This window comes from Lutjanus erythropterus, chromosome 6 (assembly GCF_056507025.1).
Source record: "Lutjanus erythropterus isolate fLutEry1 chromosome 6, fLutEry1.hap2, whole genome shotgun sequence".
In the NCBI taxonomy this organism is placed as follows: domain Eukaryota; kingdom Metazoa; phylum Chordata; class Actinopteri; order Lutjaniformes; family Lutjanidae; genus Lutjanus; species Lutjanus erythropterus.
In genome coordinates, this window is record NC_139322.1 from 22,831,772 (window position 1) to 22,849,012 (window position 17,241).

The 17,241-nt window shown below is 38.3% G+C and overlaps 1 protein-coding gene across 2 annotated transcripts in view; it reads right to left on the bottom strand.

Moving 5' to 3' along the window:
- The window catches only part of cpne5a (copine Va), a 116,779-nt gene that overhangs the window by 21,321 nt on the left and 78,217 nt on the right, over positions 1–17,241 (bottom strand). For both annotated transcript variants that reach the window (XM_084721213.1, XM_084721214.1), the window contains one exon: positions 23–69. In XM_084721213.1, the coding sequence (XP_084577339.1) occupies positions 23–69 (47 nt within the window). The remainder of the gene's footprint in view (positions 1–22; positions 70–17,241) is intronic.

Genomic DNA, 17,241 nt, shown 5'->3' on the forward strand with positions numbered 1-17,241 from the left:
TGATGGCAGTCAAAACACTCACCATTTGATGCAGTGAAATCAATGGCCACTGTGAAGTGAATCTGAGTCCTGAAACAGATGAATGGGGGAAAGATGCTGTTAACAAAAGAGAGGCAGGAAAACTCAGCACTGCAGTTTAATGAGGCTCTGCCAAGTTTCTCTGTGCTCTCTGCTCTACCCCTCATCTGGGAGCAGGTGTGACTAAACAAAACCCCAAACAGTGATGATAACTGCCTTATTACTGGCTTTTATTGTTTGTTCACTGTTTTTAATCTAATTTTTTTTGTGTGAGAGCGGCTCAACATCCAAATTTCCCTAAGGGGATTAATAAAATATCTATCTGTCTCTTACTGTCTGTGCAACACCGGGTCGAATCAGGTTTTTAAAATCAATTATGAAACAGAGAGAGCATCCATTTGCTTATGGTCAAAAAGCATCTGAAGCACTGTTTTGATCTTTAAATAAAACGCTGTTTTAAAGATTTAACACACGCGGCGGCTAAGTCAAAACCACAAACATTTCCCATAAAAACCAAGAAAAACTCATGCAGGCTCAGGCAGAGTTATTTATCATAGTCTTCACATACACATAATGAGTTGCTGCAGCTGGCTTAATGATTTCCCTGAACATCATACTGAAGAAAAACATGATTATTAACAAGGCATAAGAGCTTGTAAAAATAATCTGACTATTTACCTTGTCTTTTCAAGATATATGAACATTTATACAGTCCTGTATACTATGTAACTAATCTCTCATTAAAGTCACCATCATCAGCTTTACCATCTTTACAATCAACTTTATTGTCTTTGCTCTTCTTATTGTTACCGTGTATGATAAATGGAAATTTTGAGGTTTTCCATTCACCGCATCAACTGCAAAAAGCAGCCACACAAAGATTCCAAAAAAACTACTGCATATTTTTTATTCATGAGCCCATAATGACAGCCAAACCTTGAAAAGAAACTAAACATGGCCTAACTAGTCTCTGCTGGATTTGCTCGTTTCCCCGGAGAGACAAACGAAGAGCGAGTGGAAGGGGAGCTCAGATCAAAGTGTGTGCTCTTTCATTGTGATTAACACTGATTGCCTTTCCTGACTTCACCTCCATTCAGAAATTCCCACAAGCGTAGTATTGGAGATAATGGCGACTTCCTCCTGGGGAGACTCTGACCCCAGCTCATTAATCAGCATTGAGCCGGACCGCTCAGCTGACAAAGGGGAATTGTTACAATGGCAGCCTGCCTCAATTTGAAAGTCTCTGCTGATTTCTATGGTTAGTTTTTAATGTTTGGCTAGAAAAGCAAGGTGGGGAGTTAGAAATAAGGCTGAGCACAGGGCAATAGGAATGGTCACGGAGGAGCTGTCAGTCAAACTGCCAATTAGACTATCAGAGCATTACAGTAGTTGGAAGTTCATCCTTAGTAGCTGCATGACAGTAGCTGTTACACTCTGCAGTGGGTGGAAGTACCTACAACATGATCCATTATTTCTTCATCTATCTACCAGGACATTGATGAGTGTTAATTTTTTCACATAGTCACAATAGTCTAAACCCATCGACAATCCACAATCCCTTAAATAAACTTAGCATAACAAGATACACAAATACACACAGCAGAAACAGATTGTACAAAAAATACCTAAAAATAGTAGAGCTAATCAATTATTTATCAAGCTAAGTTTTGGTTCCAGCTTCTGAGATGTTGCAATTTGATGCATTTCTCTGTTTTACATCATAAATTCAATATCTTTGGGTTTAAGATTTCAGATCCCCACTTATTAAACACATTAACAAATTAACTCACAGTAACAATAATCATTAGTTGAAGCTTAAGAAAGACCTAATCCCAATGAAAGGATGCAGGAGTTATAAACTCCAGGTTGAGTTTGTATAATCCAGGTCTACATAACGAACAGACAACAGAGAAAGAAGTCTTTCTAAAGGAGGATTTACAGGGCAGCGTCTTACAGTTCCCCAGAGGAACAACACCAGAAAACCCTGAAAAATGGCCAATGCCCAGATTTATATCGAATGCCAACATTCAGTGCCAGTGCAGGAAGTACTGTTCTATTTATGTAGCAAGGTAAAAAGTAAGAGTGTGAATGTCAGAGTGGCGGATGAGCATGTAGCAGATCTGACTTTTATGCAGGAGGCCAGACTTTGTGCTCAAACAGAGAACTGGAGTTGATGTTTTCCTGCTTATTAATGACAACCATGGTCTTATTTTAGTGTGTGTTTTGGGCACATGTCAGTGATGACGTTTTATCAAGAAACTTGTATGCGTGATTATAAATTGTGTCAACACACATTTCAGCCCAACTTTATTGTGATCATACAACCTACAGAGAACAATTATTCAGTCATATATATTCTCAGCATGTAACCCTTCCCAATACAAGGAGCAGTGGGCAGCTATTGTGCAGCACCTGGAGACCAACATCAGCTCCAAGCCAGCACTTTGGTCTGGCATACTGACTAAGAATTGACCTTGCATATATGTTTTCGATGATGCGGGAGACCAGAGCACCCAGAGGAAACCCACACAGGCAGAGAGAGAACATGCCACGTCCAAAGCAGGATTCAAACCTTCTTGTTCTGAAGCAAAAAGTGCTACCACTATGCCACTGTGCCGCCAGTTTCTTTATGCATCTGCAATATGACCATCTTCCAGGAAAAACTGTCAAACATCTCTGACCTTTGGTTCAATATGTACCCAAAGCTGATATCTCTTGTTTCCCTTTTAGGATGAGGGTTCAGACTGGGGTTAGAATCATGATGGTCGTCCCCGCCCTACTTCCATCTATGCCACTGTGTACAATGGATTTCAATGAGGATTCACTGGATGAACAACTTCAGAAATTAGTTGTGTCACTTTTTATTAGAGAAAAGCACTGTGAAACAAAGCAGGAATTTAACAGCAGTCATGACGGCCATGTCTGCTGTGCTCTATCAGTTTGATCTTACGTCCCTCAAAAAAGCACAAAGCCTGTGGCAACAGTGACCTTGACGCCCCACCTGCACTCCCCCGTCTTTTGTTGAGTTTCTGATTGACATCAAGTGAAGCACTGCACAAGTAACGATTGGTGGGTTAGATTTTGAGCCTGGAAAACCGGGCTATTTAAGAATGATGCAGACTTGCACCACTGAGAGAGCAAGTGAGAGAGAAAGCGCTCATGTGGAGGAGCACAAGAAAAGAAGTGTGCAAATATGGACAGAATTCTGTGGTTTACACTGCAGACTGAAGTCTCTGATGATAGTGTCAAACAGCTATATGCACGTTACATCGCCTATGCATGTATTTTTCACGGCACTGAAAGAGGAAAAGATCCTGTAATTCATTATTCATTATATCACTTTCTTAAATTAATGACTTTGTATCTCAAGATAATGATAAACTTTCTCAAAATGAGTCATTTTTAAATCATATTTTGAGATACTACATCAGTTATCCTGGCCATTCAAATCTTCCAAATAAAATCATCCTTAACCCTTTAGTTAAATCCATTATTTTCATGGACTTACAATTGTTGTTTTATTTGATGGCCTTGTTCCTCTGGCATTTGGCCTTTGTGCCCTCAAAAAAACATCTCTGCAGGCCAAGTGGCCTTGCCTCTAAAATAATGAAATTCCAGGCCTCCTGTGATACAAACAGGCCAACAGACCATGGACACACACACACGGTCCTTTAGGGATCAGTATTTGAGGCTGTCTGTCTGTGGCTTGCTGCAGGAAGAGTTATATCGCCCAGCACACACACGTCTCTGTTCAGTTGACTGCCTTGCAGTACTTGCTTTTTTATTTTCCTTATTTCACTTGTGGTGCACAGTGGGGATTTGTTTAAGAGCTGAGCTCACAAATTATTTTGAGACTAAAAAATCAATATGGATTCAAGTTGACTGATGCCGCAGTATTGTCTGTTTCGTAGGTCTTCTTGCAAAGAACCGATGGCTGATGGCTGCTCAGGGTTACTATTTTTATCTCTGCAATCCTCACATCCATAGTCCTTGAGAGCAGGTAATTTTTCAGTCACCTTTCATTTTTTAGACTTTTCCTTGAGTGATGTATTGTTCTGTGGACAAATTAATGTATCATCACTCTCCTACATTTGATCAGGAGTTCATAAATCTGACACCAGCTTTTAAATGGCCTCTTCCAACCTGATTCAGAACAAATCCTTCAGAACAGGCAGTCCAATAGTTCCCTATGGGCTTCACTCTGTCCTTTTATATCATCAGTAACTCGCTCAGCATCTCCTCTTCTTCCAGATTTCCTCTCAGCTAAAATGACAGCTCCTCAATCAGCCTGTGTGTATCACCTTGAATCACTGCAATAGTTTAAAATAGGTACAAACATATCAGTGTCGTATTGACTTTCCGCTTCCAGTTAGACAAACACCATATGGCAGGAGAATTTGTAATGTGAAATCCCTGCAGTCTTGGCAATCTGGGCTGGAATATTGTAAGTAAGGTAAAACAAAGAGTGTAGCTACAGTACACCTACAGTCTCATCAGTATGTGCTGGAAATTGGCCAACCCAGACTACATCAATGAGCAGACTGGCACTGTGTTTTTCTCTTGTATAATGAAATGCAGTAAGGCATACACAGAGCTGTAGGTTTGGTTTCAGAATTCAATTGAAGAGGATGTACAGTTTTTTATTCTAAAACATACTATTGTTTTACTACAGACCAGAGGGGGGACCAAGTTATTGTTTTGCAAGTCACAAGTAAGTTTCAAGTACTTGCACTCAAGTCCAAAGTCGAAGCAGGCAAGTCCTGAGTCTTAAACTTTGAGTTTGAGTTGTAAACAAGTCATAAAGTGCTCGCCACCATTTTAACAACAGAGCCTTGATTTACTGCTCTTTGTGCTACTTCAAATGTCATAAGAGTTGAAAGGTGTCACGTCTCTTACTGTATACTGCAATTTGTTTTGTTTTTTTGTGGCCACAGCATGTTTTTTGTATAGAAATTAAATTATCTTTACTGTAAGTTTTTTCCTGGACGGTTCCAATCCATCCTCTACATGGCTGTATGCCCCACTAGCAGCAATTCAGAAGCAGTGCATTTTCTGTTGATTTGATCAGATTTTGTAATTTGGTCCTCTTTCCTTGATTTTTGGCTACTACCACGGATCAGTAGTAGTAGTATATAATTAAATACTTTGTTTTTGTCTGTTTTTATGATCATAAATCTGCAAGGGGGATCTTCTTTTGATAACAGACTGGATTGTCTATGCTGTTTCTCTGTCTGACTTCCTGCCCGCCTGATCTGCTCTGTGCAGCCTGATGTGGCATCCGTCAAAAATAGACGCCTATTTGAAGCGGAGCAGAGTGGAGAGCCACTTCTGGGATGTGCTGCTGATGGAATCACTAGCTCTGTGTAGAAGAGCCGTGATCAGTTCCGGCAGATGTGCCTGTTGGAATCAAATCATAATAAGGACTTAGATAAGATAGTAAGTCATTATTTTGAGATATTACTTAATTGGTTTGAGACTACCTAAAATAGTATATATAGTACAAAAAAAAACAAAAAAAAAAACATCAATGTCCCTTAAGTTAAATTAATTATCTGAGGACGTTTTATTTAATAGCCAAGTCCAAATCATGTGACTAAAGTCCACATCTCTGCTGTACTCAGTCTAAGAAACAGCAGTGTAAAACACTTAATTATTAATTCATGAACCTTACTTAAAGTCATTTTTAGTTTCCTTGATAGAGACCTGATACTTTCTCATCTTCATTTCACAAGTGCACAGTGCTTTACTGCTTCATCTTTGACTGATGTCCAATTCTATCTTCTCTTTAGGGAGAATATTAACTACTAACTAATAGATTAAATTACTTTATTGAACCATTGAACCAGACTTTTTTATTGAAAACTAAAATAGAGTGCATAAAAGTTGCAGGGTCTTCTGCAGGTATTCTGCATACAGCCCCAACAACCACCACCAACCTAAAGTAGGCCAGCCTTTATGTTGCCTGAGAGGTGAAACACGGGGCAACAAAAGTCCCTCCAGCGCTCCTAAAGCTTACAGTAGCTCCTGTGAATGCATGGTGATGTACTCTGATGAAAAATATTTTTATCAACTCAGATTTTCTTTCATCTGGACTGTGGTGACTGGACAGTAAGACATACTCTTACTGAAAATACACCTGGAACTAGAAAAGTGAGGGGGAGTGAATGGGACATGTTCCCTCATCCCCAGTGGAAATCACACCCTTGGATACTTAGTATGTAGCAGTAAAAGCGGCTGTAAACCGAAGTGAAAGAGAGGTCAGGGAGGTCGACAGTGGCAAGACTCAGATTGCAGAAATAAAACCTGTCATGGCAGTTTCAAGTCACAGCGATTCCCTGGACAAAAACTAACACAACTGTGTCATAGATAAATTCAAAGTGAAGTGTTGTGCCTCTGCTTCCCTGTAAACTCAAACATGAAAAGTGTCCCAATGTCAGAATGAAAAAGCAGCACAAAAACTGAGCGCTCCATCACACAGAAATCTTTAACATCAGTGCCACCTCTTTCTTGCAAAGTGAACAGATAACAAACAACAGTGCATGCAGTAAACGTGTGAATGAGTGAGTATCAAAGGGAAGTAAAAGACAAAAAAAGGAAAATACAGTCCATTCTGCAGTCTGACCACTAAGCAAACCTTAATGAAATAAAAAAAGAAAACCGTATCAATCTTATCTATTTCAGGACAACAGGATATGTTGGGATGAAACTATTAAACCTTAATAAGATCTCCACACAATAGAGGCTCCACATAAGCCATTGCACGGGTGATCTCACTGCAGATTTAATTTAAAAAGAAACATTTCAACATGTGATGAAAAGAATACAAATCTTTCATTAGACTCTCAGAATCGGAGCAGTATGTGTCTTTTGGACTTTAATTACCTCTATTTGACTATATCTCTGCTGCTCCAATTGAACGTTAATGAAAATTTATGAAAAACCAATTCAGTGTGAAACCACTCAGGATGTGATCGTGTGTCTGGAGAAGAAATTGCTTTTCTTACCCTCCACTTCAAAAAAAATAATCTACTATACAATGCATCATGCTAGTTATCACCTTCTATAAAGGGAGCAGTAAAGCAAACACATATGAAAAGAATCAATGGTATTAATCTAAAATACCAAACCTGGGTCTAGATGAGATTTATGCAGCCTGATGCAGGTTTCTGCTCATATTTTCATCATCTCTCTCTGAATGGCTGGACTGGCAGGCGTTCGGGTTCAGCTTCTTTATTTTCAGTTGCTTTTTATTTGTATGAGTTGAAGAAAAATAATCTCTCTCACCCAGCTACAATAGTGTAGATGCCAAATCAAAACTAAGCGATCCATTAGACAAACAGTGACTGCTCTATGCCAGAACTCATAAATTGCAAATTTTGTCCTTGAGGATGTGAATGCATAAAATCTGAAAAATTAGAATTAAATCTTAATCTGTTTGAAAAATATTTTGTAATTTGTGTTTGACAAGAAGCATCTGTGAATGGGCAGAAACTTTCTGACTGCACATAAGTTTCCAATATAAGGCATCACTGTAAGATTAGCACATAACGAAAGGACTCATTACAACCACTGAGGGTAATATGTGTAATATGTGCAGTGTGAGATTTGTAAATGGGGGAACACTTCCAGAAATAACATTTCAACTGTTATTATACAGGCATATAGTGACTTCTTCTGTACATTTTTCAGCACAAAAGATGGTAAAAGGTTTTGTCGCCCTTTGATACTGATATTCACTTTCAATAGCTAACAAACACCAATACTAAGATAGTTATTGTTTACAGCAGTTACGGTTATTGTTTACCGCCTTTCCAAACTTGAAGTAAAAATTAAATAATAAAAATAGTAAGTACAGTAAGTCAACTTGCACCATCTACTGATGGACATAGAGCATTTATTTTTTTTCACTAGACCAGAAACAGGGATCACATGTATCTCTACCAAAGACAAAACAAAAAGATATTTAAAAGCGGAGAGAGACAAATCCCCCCATCCCTCCCGGCAATCTGCACCCAGAATATGAATAAAATGCAATATGTGTAAATTGGGGTTGTGGTTTGCTACAGTATGTGCTTTTGTCTATGTGTTGTTTGATTTGTTTTAGTTTTTATTATTATAAAGGCAGCTACATGTGTGCAGCATCTGAGACCAAGACAAATTTCAATAAAGTATATTGTATCCTATGATCTTGTATTACAGTACAAGATTTTATTAGAAATTTGTTGCAAATGTGCAATATTTGTTATTATTTTCTTAGATAGCTAACATCTTATTTTCTGTCTAGATGAAAATTTGAGCTGCTTGTTTCCTCGAGTTCTATCTAGCCAATTAAAACATCTTTTAATTGGATGAAACATAGATTTAATCTTCATTGGCCCATTCTCAGGACCCACTGCATGTCTGATCGTCCCAATGGAGTGAATGTTTTTGTTTCTAATGAGGGCCTGTGAGTTTTTCTCATCCTCAGTTGAAGGGTTAAGGTTATGGGGGTGAGGTTTATTTTAATAGTGTGGATGTTGTGTGAAGCCTTTTGAGACAGTAACAGTTACAAAGGGACGTAAGCTGATGAATGTTCAGTGGAGAATAGGCTCCAACTACAAAGACTTAAAAGTCGCCTAAAGGTTTTCCAGTTTAATTGACCAAAACAGCAGCCACTTCTCCTGAACTCTCTCTCAGTTCAACACTGTAAGTCTGCTGTTTCATTTTCCGTGGATACAGTTAATCTTACCCATCATGGATAAGCAGCACGCTCATTATTTCATCCCTTCACTGCCAGCACTAGTAATCTTGTTTATTTTCTTCATCAGTCTGTCATGCAATCTGCTCCAAGCAGAGAGTCTGTGGATGCAATATCTTATTTTGTTTTGCTTTTCTTCCTTGATAAATCAGGTTATTTATGACTGTGGAGATTTGACGTAGTGAAATTATATCTTAACAATTGTATCACAAATCTCTTTGCTTCCTTAGCTAGGACAACAGTAGTACACAATATTATCTTAAATAGTAATAGGCTTATATATCTAACATGTACATATGATGGCTCAGAGATGGTCTTATATCGAGCTGTTGACTCATAAATAGACACCAAAGGCAGGAGGGGAAGGCAACACACTCGTAAATCAGATCACAATCTTTGTATTTTCAATTACATGAATCAATGTTTCAGCTCATACAGGCCTTCTTCAGAGCCTGGACTGACATACACAGCTGATACATGCACTGTACAAAAGAATGTGCAGTAAATAGATATTGGTGCAACACATACTTGATCTTAGGTGAAATACTGTATGTTCCTTTAAACATACAATATGTAAATTCTTCTGCTAGGGGGCTTCCTCACTCTCTGATGTATCCCGATGTATCCTGACTAGGAATCACATTGTTACCTTAAATAAATTACATACTTCTCTGCATTTGAATATTGGGTCTCATGCAAGAACATTCTTTTATTCTTATACTAAATTTCCCTTACTTTTTTTGTACGAACACACCACATCACATTCAACAAACGCTTGTAACTTCAGATAACTGTGTAAATTATCCACCCGTGTGTATTTGAGTGCACCTGCATGAGACTTGTAAATTAGTATAATAAATACCCCAATAATACTATATAAGGCTCTGCTTCCTGCATCGTATGTTAAGAGGTGTTCTTTCATGAAAAGAGTTAAGACAGTAAAAAGAAGAACTTTACAAGTTTGGAGTTTTAAGTCATGCTTTCAGAGATCCATTAAGCAAAATCTGCCATTTTAGCGGCGTCAGCAGTGGAATTAAAAGACCTTCTAAAACAAAGAATGGGAAAAATGAGTGCTGTTAAAGTCATGCTACCTGAAGGTCGGACTGTCACTGAAATAAAGAAGAAACGTCTCCATATGAAAGCGGCTTCAAATAACAAAAAGAAAACTGCAGCAGGAGGAGGGGTTCAAGGGGAAGTTTCCATCACGGAGATAGAAGACAGTCAAACAGGGTAATTTCGATGGAAATATGAAATGTAATTCAATTTTCAAACTCAAAGTGCAGCAGACTAACTGACTCCTTTGACAGGTCTGGACCACTTGAAAATTGTATTTGTATCTGAAAGAAAATTCCAATTACGAGAAAAATGGTGAATGCAACAAGTTCTTTTAAATCACTCTTACGCACCACTTATAAATAAGTCTGTTGGTTCTTACATGAGGCCCATTGTTGGAAACATTTGGGATAATGTAAGTACACAACTTAACGCAAAAAAGCATTTTTAGACATTGTGGAAATAATGTGTAAATATTAGATATTATAGCTTCAAGTATTGCGTTAAATAATTCTATTCTATTATTTTTGCACGGTGGACAAATTTAAGTGTAGAATTCTTTATATTTGGGTCCATATATTATAAACAAATTTGACAAATTAAGTCTACAATATAACACATCAGTGCACATCTATCAAAGTAGCATACCGTAATTTCCGGACTATAAGCCGCGACTTTTGTCACACGCTTTCAACCCTGCGGCTTATGTAATGATGCGGCTAATTTATGCATTTTTTCTAACGGCCGCCAGGGGCGCTCGAGCAGAAAAGGTAAGAGTGAGACAGGTGGAATATATGTGTCGAGGAAGACGCAAGTTTAATGTAACTTCGCTGTGCTACCGTGTTGCTGCTATGTTACTGCCGCGTCTCAGTGACTTTTACCGGTATGTTTTTTTAACCAGCCCTTTTAGTGCTGTGTTACTACCGTATTGCTGCTGTGTTACTGCCGCGTCACAGGCACTGTTTGGAAAGAAAAGCTAAGGTATATTATTAAAACTTTGAAAACTCTTTCTGTGTACCGTCTTTCTTTGTAAATATCTCATGTTTCAATGTGGGCACATGCGGCTTATAGACAGGTGCGGCTTATGTATGTACAAAATGGTTTTTCCTTTAAAAATGTACTGGATGAGGCTTATAATCAGGTGCGCTCTATAGTCCAGAAATTACGGTACATAACCTCAGGTGCCAGTTCACTGGGTATGCCTAGCAAAAAAGTAAAGCAGTGGAGTACAGCAATTCTTCAATAAATCCCATGGTCATGAGGGTTACTGAGTTCATGTTTGGTTTGGACCCCTCTCATAGAGGTGTTCATTCAATTTTAAAGTAATTTTGGATGATGTACTTGAATTATGGTGCAACATACTGAGAGGTGTTTCTAACATTATGTCCAACCCATTTATATTAGTGATTGTCGGCTAAAAACACAAACTCCAGTTTCTAAAATAACCAGGAAGTTGAATCAGGGCCTCTCTAATACCTAGAGAACCTCCATTAAAGTACAATTTATGTCATCCCTGTTCTATTAGACTGCATTGGATTTCCATAGCTGTAACTAATAAACTGGAAACTGGGTGTAAATCTAACTAACATGCAAAAATCAAAACCAAGTAGCAAAAACAATCACTCTTTAATATTCTAAGTTTATTGGAAAGGAATCTGGTTAAGTCTGAACTCTTAAAGAGACAAAACTGCTTAAAAATGATCAAATTCTGTGGTTTTGTCAGTGTGACTTGGACACTTACATTCTTTTGTAGACATAGCCCTTATTTTAAGTGTTTTTCTGCTTTGTGATTTTGTCTCTGTTTTTCTATTTCATTTCCAGTAGGTTCAGATGCAGATTTGGTTTGCAGTAGAAGACAAGGTATCCACCTTGGCAAACATTTCACAAACCTCACAGGCAATAGAAAAACATGATAAAAGTGATCCAAGGCCACATATAATGTCTCCTTCATAATAAATGAAAAAGGAAAACCTAATAAAGAAAAATTGTCACAAAAAAGTATTCAAAGACTCTACTCCGATTTTCTTGTTGACTGACCTGTGAAGTCATTGCTTTGAAACGACAGTCATATTCTGTAGACACGTCAGTCAGATGGTTCCTGGCTTTTATCCAGAGGAAGACGACACATGCTGCAATGTTGATTTATTGATTTCCTTCAACATCACTAAATATCGTCATATTGTTTTTCATAGCCAGGCTGAAATACTAGTGATAACTGCAACAACTTCATGGGCAACATAGAAAAAAGGGATGCAATACAGTTCTGAAGTGTGCCAGAGGGGAAGCGATTCAGTGTGTCGTTAGTCACAACACTGCCATTCCTCTGAGCCGCCATGAGAAACTGCAAGAAGAAAATTAACAAATAAAAAAATAACATGAAAAGTTGAAATTATTAGACAGTGTGGGAGTTAATTTTTAAATCCATGTGGTGAGATCTAGAATATCGGGGTGTTGTGGGTGTAAGTCGATTCAGTTAAAATAATGAGTAAAAGTTAATGTTGCCTTAAATCACCTACACATGGAATATTTACATCAATAAATCTTTCTCAAATTAATTCTGACAGCACAGTTTAATGGCCACAAAAAACATGTAAGTTGGTTCATGCTCTGTCTCCAGAGACAATCTGGCACAAAAAAACAGAGTCGTTTTATAGCAAAAAGATAAGAGCCTCAATCAAAACACAAAAGCACAAAGGTAGAGATAGCCTTCACATACAGTATACAGAGCCCTGGAGATAAGACTAAATAATATTGACCCATTCTTCATCCCCCATAACTGCCATGTTTCTGATGCTATCTGTCAGACACCTCCTATCTCCTTATGAGAATTTTAATACACAAGGACTTCCATTGTTGAGACCACTTCTCAAAGAAAAACACTCAGAAGACAAATGACAACAGAAGGCACAGACGCTGCAGCAAGTCTTTCATGATCATTTAAAGGACCTCAAGAGAAAATATCACCACGCAGATGCTGGAGTGATTTTCTTTCAGGGATTTTTTTAGAAAATGCCCTGATGATGGCTGTTTTTTAAAGTAATAGTCTTTGCCATCAGGCCCTCTCCCAAGCATGACACTGAAACCATACAAAAGAGCTGATGAGCTTTTAACATCTCTAAGTACCTCTCTACTAAATTGCTACACTCCTCATGCTGGGTCACATTAATTAATGGGCTAATCTGTCTCTCATTTGTGTCACAGTTTCATGTGAAGATTACCACTTTTCACTTGACATGAGGGATAAAAAGCTGTTTCAAGCTTCAAACTGGGGCTTTATTACCAGTTCAAATCCAATCTGATTTTAGAGTGCTGAGATTAAGTAAAAATGATTAAAGGTTAAAAACTCAGTCAGATTTCTGTTCAAGCTAGCGCAGCTTGCAGACTGCAAACACCCTCAACCTCCCCTACCAAGACCACAGGACAACCTACACTGGCCAGGAAACTGAAAGAGGACCTGCAGAATTCAGTACCGGTACCTTTTCCCAGTACTTTTATCTCTCTGTAGTAACAAAAATGTGATATCTATTGTAAAAAAAAAATAAGTGCAAACTTTTCAATTATAATATTAAAATATTTTACATGTCCCATGAAAGGAAATCCCTCCCTATTTCCCTCTTTCCTCCCAAAACCTTTCACCCGCACATTTAACGCTGTTGTCAGTGTCTCAGAGGAAGCACATGTAATATCCATCCCTGTTATTTTGTTATCACCACTGTGTTTGCATACTGTAATATTTCATGAATATACTGAGGGTTTGGACATACTAATAAATCTTACACGATAATTGTAGCGTACTAAATATTGTGTTGTTAAGGAATTTCAGACGCAGCAAGTTGCTTAGTGTTGACTAATGCTTGTAAATATGCTAAGCCAACCAACACATAATATTCTAAAGATGTCAGTGAAGGCTTCAGTTACACTGCTGACCAGACACTGGCTGCAGCTGTGCTAACGTTAGCTCCAGCTGCTGTGGGGTACACGGCTTGAAAAATGGTGCACTCTTTAGCTGTGAGATACACTGTATTATGTGTTGGTAACTTTGCATTTCAAATTACAAATACTGGCTCGCAATTGTCTGACTAATAGTGACTTTAACAAGATGCATTGGCAACATTACTCTCTCTCCTGCTCTTTTTCTCCATACTCTCTTACTCTCTCACCCTGATGCTCTGCCAGGTACCGATGGAGTTAACATGAATCAGTATTCTGTAGTATCACCATAATTTGGTCGATACCCCTTCCTAATTCTCAGGTAATGAAAAGATAATAAATTATTTTGAGGTAATTAAATTGAAAACATGCATATGAACATTATATTGTATTTCTGATATATTCTGCCATTAAATCTCTCTAAATCTTACACACTGGACCTTTCACATCAGTGCAAAGTGGTTCTTTTGCAATTAAATTTCATTCAGCAGGCTGTACGTTAAACCTTCCATAGCCATTAAAAAGATTAAATATTTCTTTCTTACTTCCCATTTTCCCCTTTTCTTCCTGCACATGTTCACCCACTTGGATAAAGTCCAAGTTGTTCCCCTGAGAAGAGTCTTTCTCAGGGGAGCCATCTATGAATACGTGATGTTTACTAGTTTACTACTATTGAACAGAAGGCTCACCTTCTGTTCAATAGTGAAAAACCTTTTACCTCAGTGGAAACATTGCCTGATATCTGACAGAACTGTCAATTTGTTACACTCCGTTTCAATCTTCAGTCTGACATTGCCTCCACTCCAACCGATTTTCGTGGGGAGGGGAATTCCAATCGGTACAGACCAACATATCCGCCTGAATCTAACATCATTTACAGTCCACGCTGGTATTTGCACCGGTACTTTTAATCGATTTAGAACAGCCTTGATAGTCCTGCTCGTGGTGCTGATTGGCTACTCATTAGTTCCCCACAGCGCTCATTGGATCAATGGCTTTTCCAACCGAGAAACCGCTATTTTCATGTCATGAATCAGTAAACTCTGTTGGAGTGTTCAAAGGTCTGCATCCTGGCAAGCGGAAACACATTGCAAATAACCAATAAGAGTTCTTAAAGCCTGAAACAGGTCCCGCTTTATAAAATGTTTTCCTCGAGTGGAGTGCTGGATTTTGGGTATTGTACATATTACAGTAAAGCAAACTTTTCTCAGCACTCTGCCTCCTCTGCGTCAAGCCATCTGTCGAAAATTTGGATAGGATTTTTGATGGTGACTTCTTTGATCAACAGCTTAGTCGTGGTGTCTTTCTGCCTGTATCTGAGAAATATGATTTAATTTTGCCATCTGATTTAAAAAAAAAAAAAAAAACATTCTACACTGCTCTTTGTGTTGTGATATTTGTTTTTCTTCTCATGAAATTTGAGTTTCTGTGGATATTTATCTGTTCCAAACAATCATTTGGTATATTAAAATCTGATAAAATGGTACAACGTCGTCTTAAAACATTTGCTAGCAATTTGGACTTGTTTATCTTATTTTATGGTCTCATTTGGGACAGATTGATTACAGACATTTATTATCCCACTAAATCTCTAATATCCCACAGGTTTATGAATGGTGTGTTATCTCTCACTTCTGTCTCTGAGCTTCCTTCCTCTCAAATGTCAGAAATTTTTCTGTACCCAACTAAAGCAAGAACAGCAGCAGGGATTCTAGTAATACATGCCCCAGAATCAGCTAATCTCAGTGCTCATATTTAGGATACTCAAGTGTTTTTCTAGGTTTTATAAATATGAAATTATGTTGAAATGCACCAACGAAAGAACAAGAAACTGCAATAACTGAAGTATGCATTTAAAATTATGGTTTGAACCTCCAGTGTATTAGCACTTATTGTCTGTCCATTGTCCTTCTCTCTCCATTTTCCTGCAGTGTCTCAAGGACATATCAAATCAGAGGCGAACAGATAATAAAGGTAAAAATGAAAACACAGTTACTTTGAGGGTGTGCTTATGTGGATGGATACAGTATGTATGTGTCTATGTGTGTGCAGAGAGACCAGCCGGACAGATCTGGGACACTCAGCCATCAGTAGCAAAGCAGCAGAAAAGTAAAACCAGGGCAGCCACTGATCCACTGAGAAACATTTCCATATGTGACAGGTTGGCCGCCCTTAATTAAGCTCTCAGATCTTCTCCATATTTTATCAGAGTCATTCATATTCATTCATACTGTAGTTGTGGCTGTGGACAAGATCGTCTCCTGTGGAGCCACACTTTACTCGCATGTGGAAAATTCCAGGCCAGTGAGTAACCGCAGTCAACAACAAGGAAGAAAATGTGGACAGGTGCTTATACTGCAATGGACAGCGGGGGAGCTCAAGTAATGCATTTAAATCTGCTGTATTAAATCTCACAGGACTGATTTTCTACCTTATTTCCATGTATTAGTTACAGTGCTGACATGTTTACAATGCCCACAACACGCACTAATGTTGTCTGCACTGCTGTAGCAAGTTTTAGCAAACTAGTTAACGCCCACTATTGACTGATTATATAATACTGTATCTACATGCAGCGTTGTGGATGAACACACCAAAGGAGCAGCATTCATTGAATATGTGCATATTTTTTGTGAACGGTGAACTGAAACTGGATCAGTTTGCAATCAATGAATGCGAATGTAAGCAAAGTTCACTCCTGAGAGAGATGACGGCACTCGCACCGTCAGCCGATTAAAAAAAAACAAAAAAACAACGAGTATGATCGCAGCAGAGAGAGAGATAAAGTGTGCCAATATGGACAGACATGTTGTTGTGGTATAAATTGTGTGGTGTGTGCTATATATTGGTTGATCACTGTCTCACTGATGCATGCTTAAGTGTTCTTTTTTTGATAAGTTTGGTTTTAATTTGTTATTTGAGCGCTATAAAAGTTGGTTTCATGTCACGATTCACAGCTGAGCTCTGGCTGCAAATGAGTCTGTATGGTCAGGACCACGAAAGCTCAGCTACAACCTTGATCACTGAATGCGTAGACCCTGACCTGCACTCTGATCAGCGCAGGGTGGCAGTGCTCGTATGTGGGATCTGGGATTTGGCTTCAGTTTTGAACAGGAGAAGGAAGTGGAGACACGCTGTCCATCTTTATTTACAGTCAATGATCTGCACTTATATTCTCCCTCCCTGCTGTTTGTGTTCTTGTATCACCTGTAAAATGATTGGCTGTTTGTGTGTCGCTCACTGCACACTCCATTATCAAAGGATGTAATAGACTGATATGAGCCAGAGCATATTCGTTATGTGCTTTAACGGTGAGTTGGATTTAATAAGTGCAACTGATGAAAAAACTATTTTAAACTATTTTATTGAACAATTTTGTTGATGAAGTGTCTACTGCAGGGACATATATTATCATATTGTTTTATTGTTCAGATGTGAAACTACAGAAGGAGTTCAGTAAAGTGTCTTTGTCCTCTCACAGTCTACACTTACACAGTTTTTTA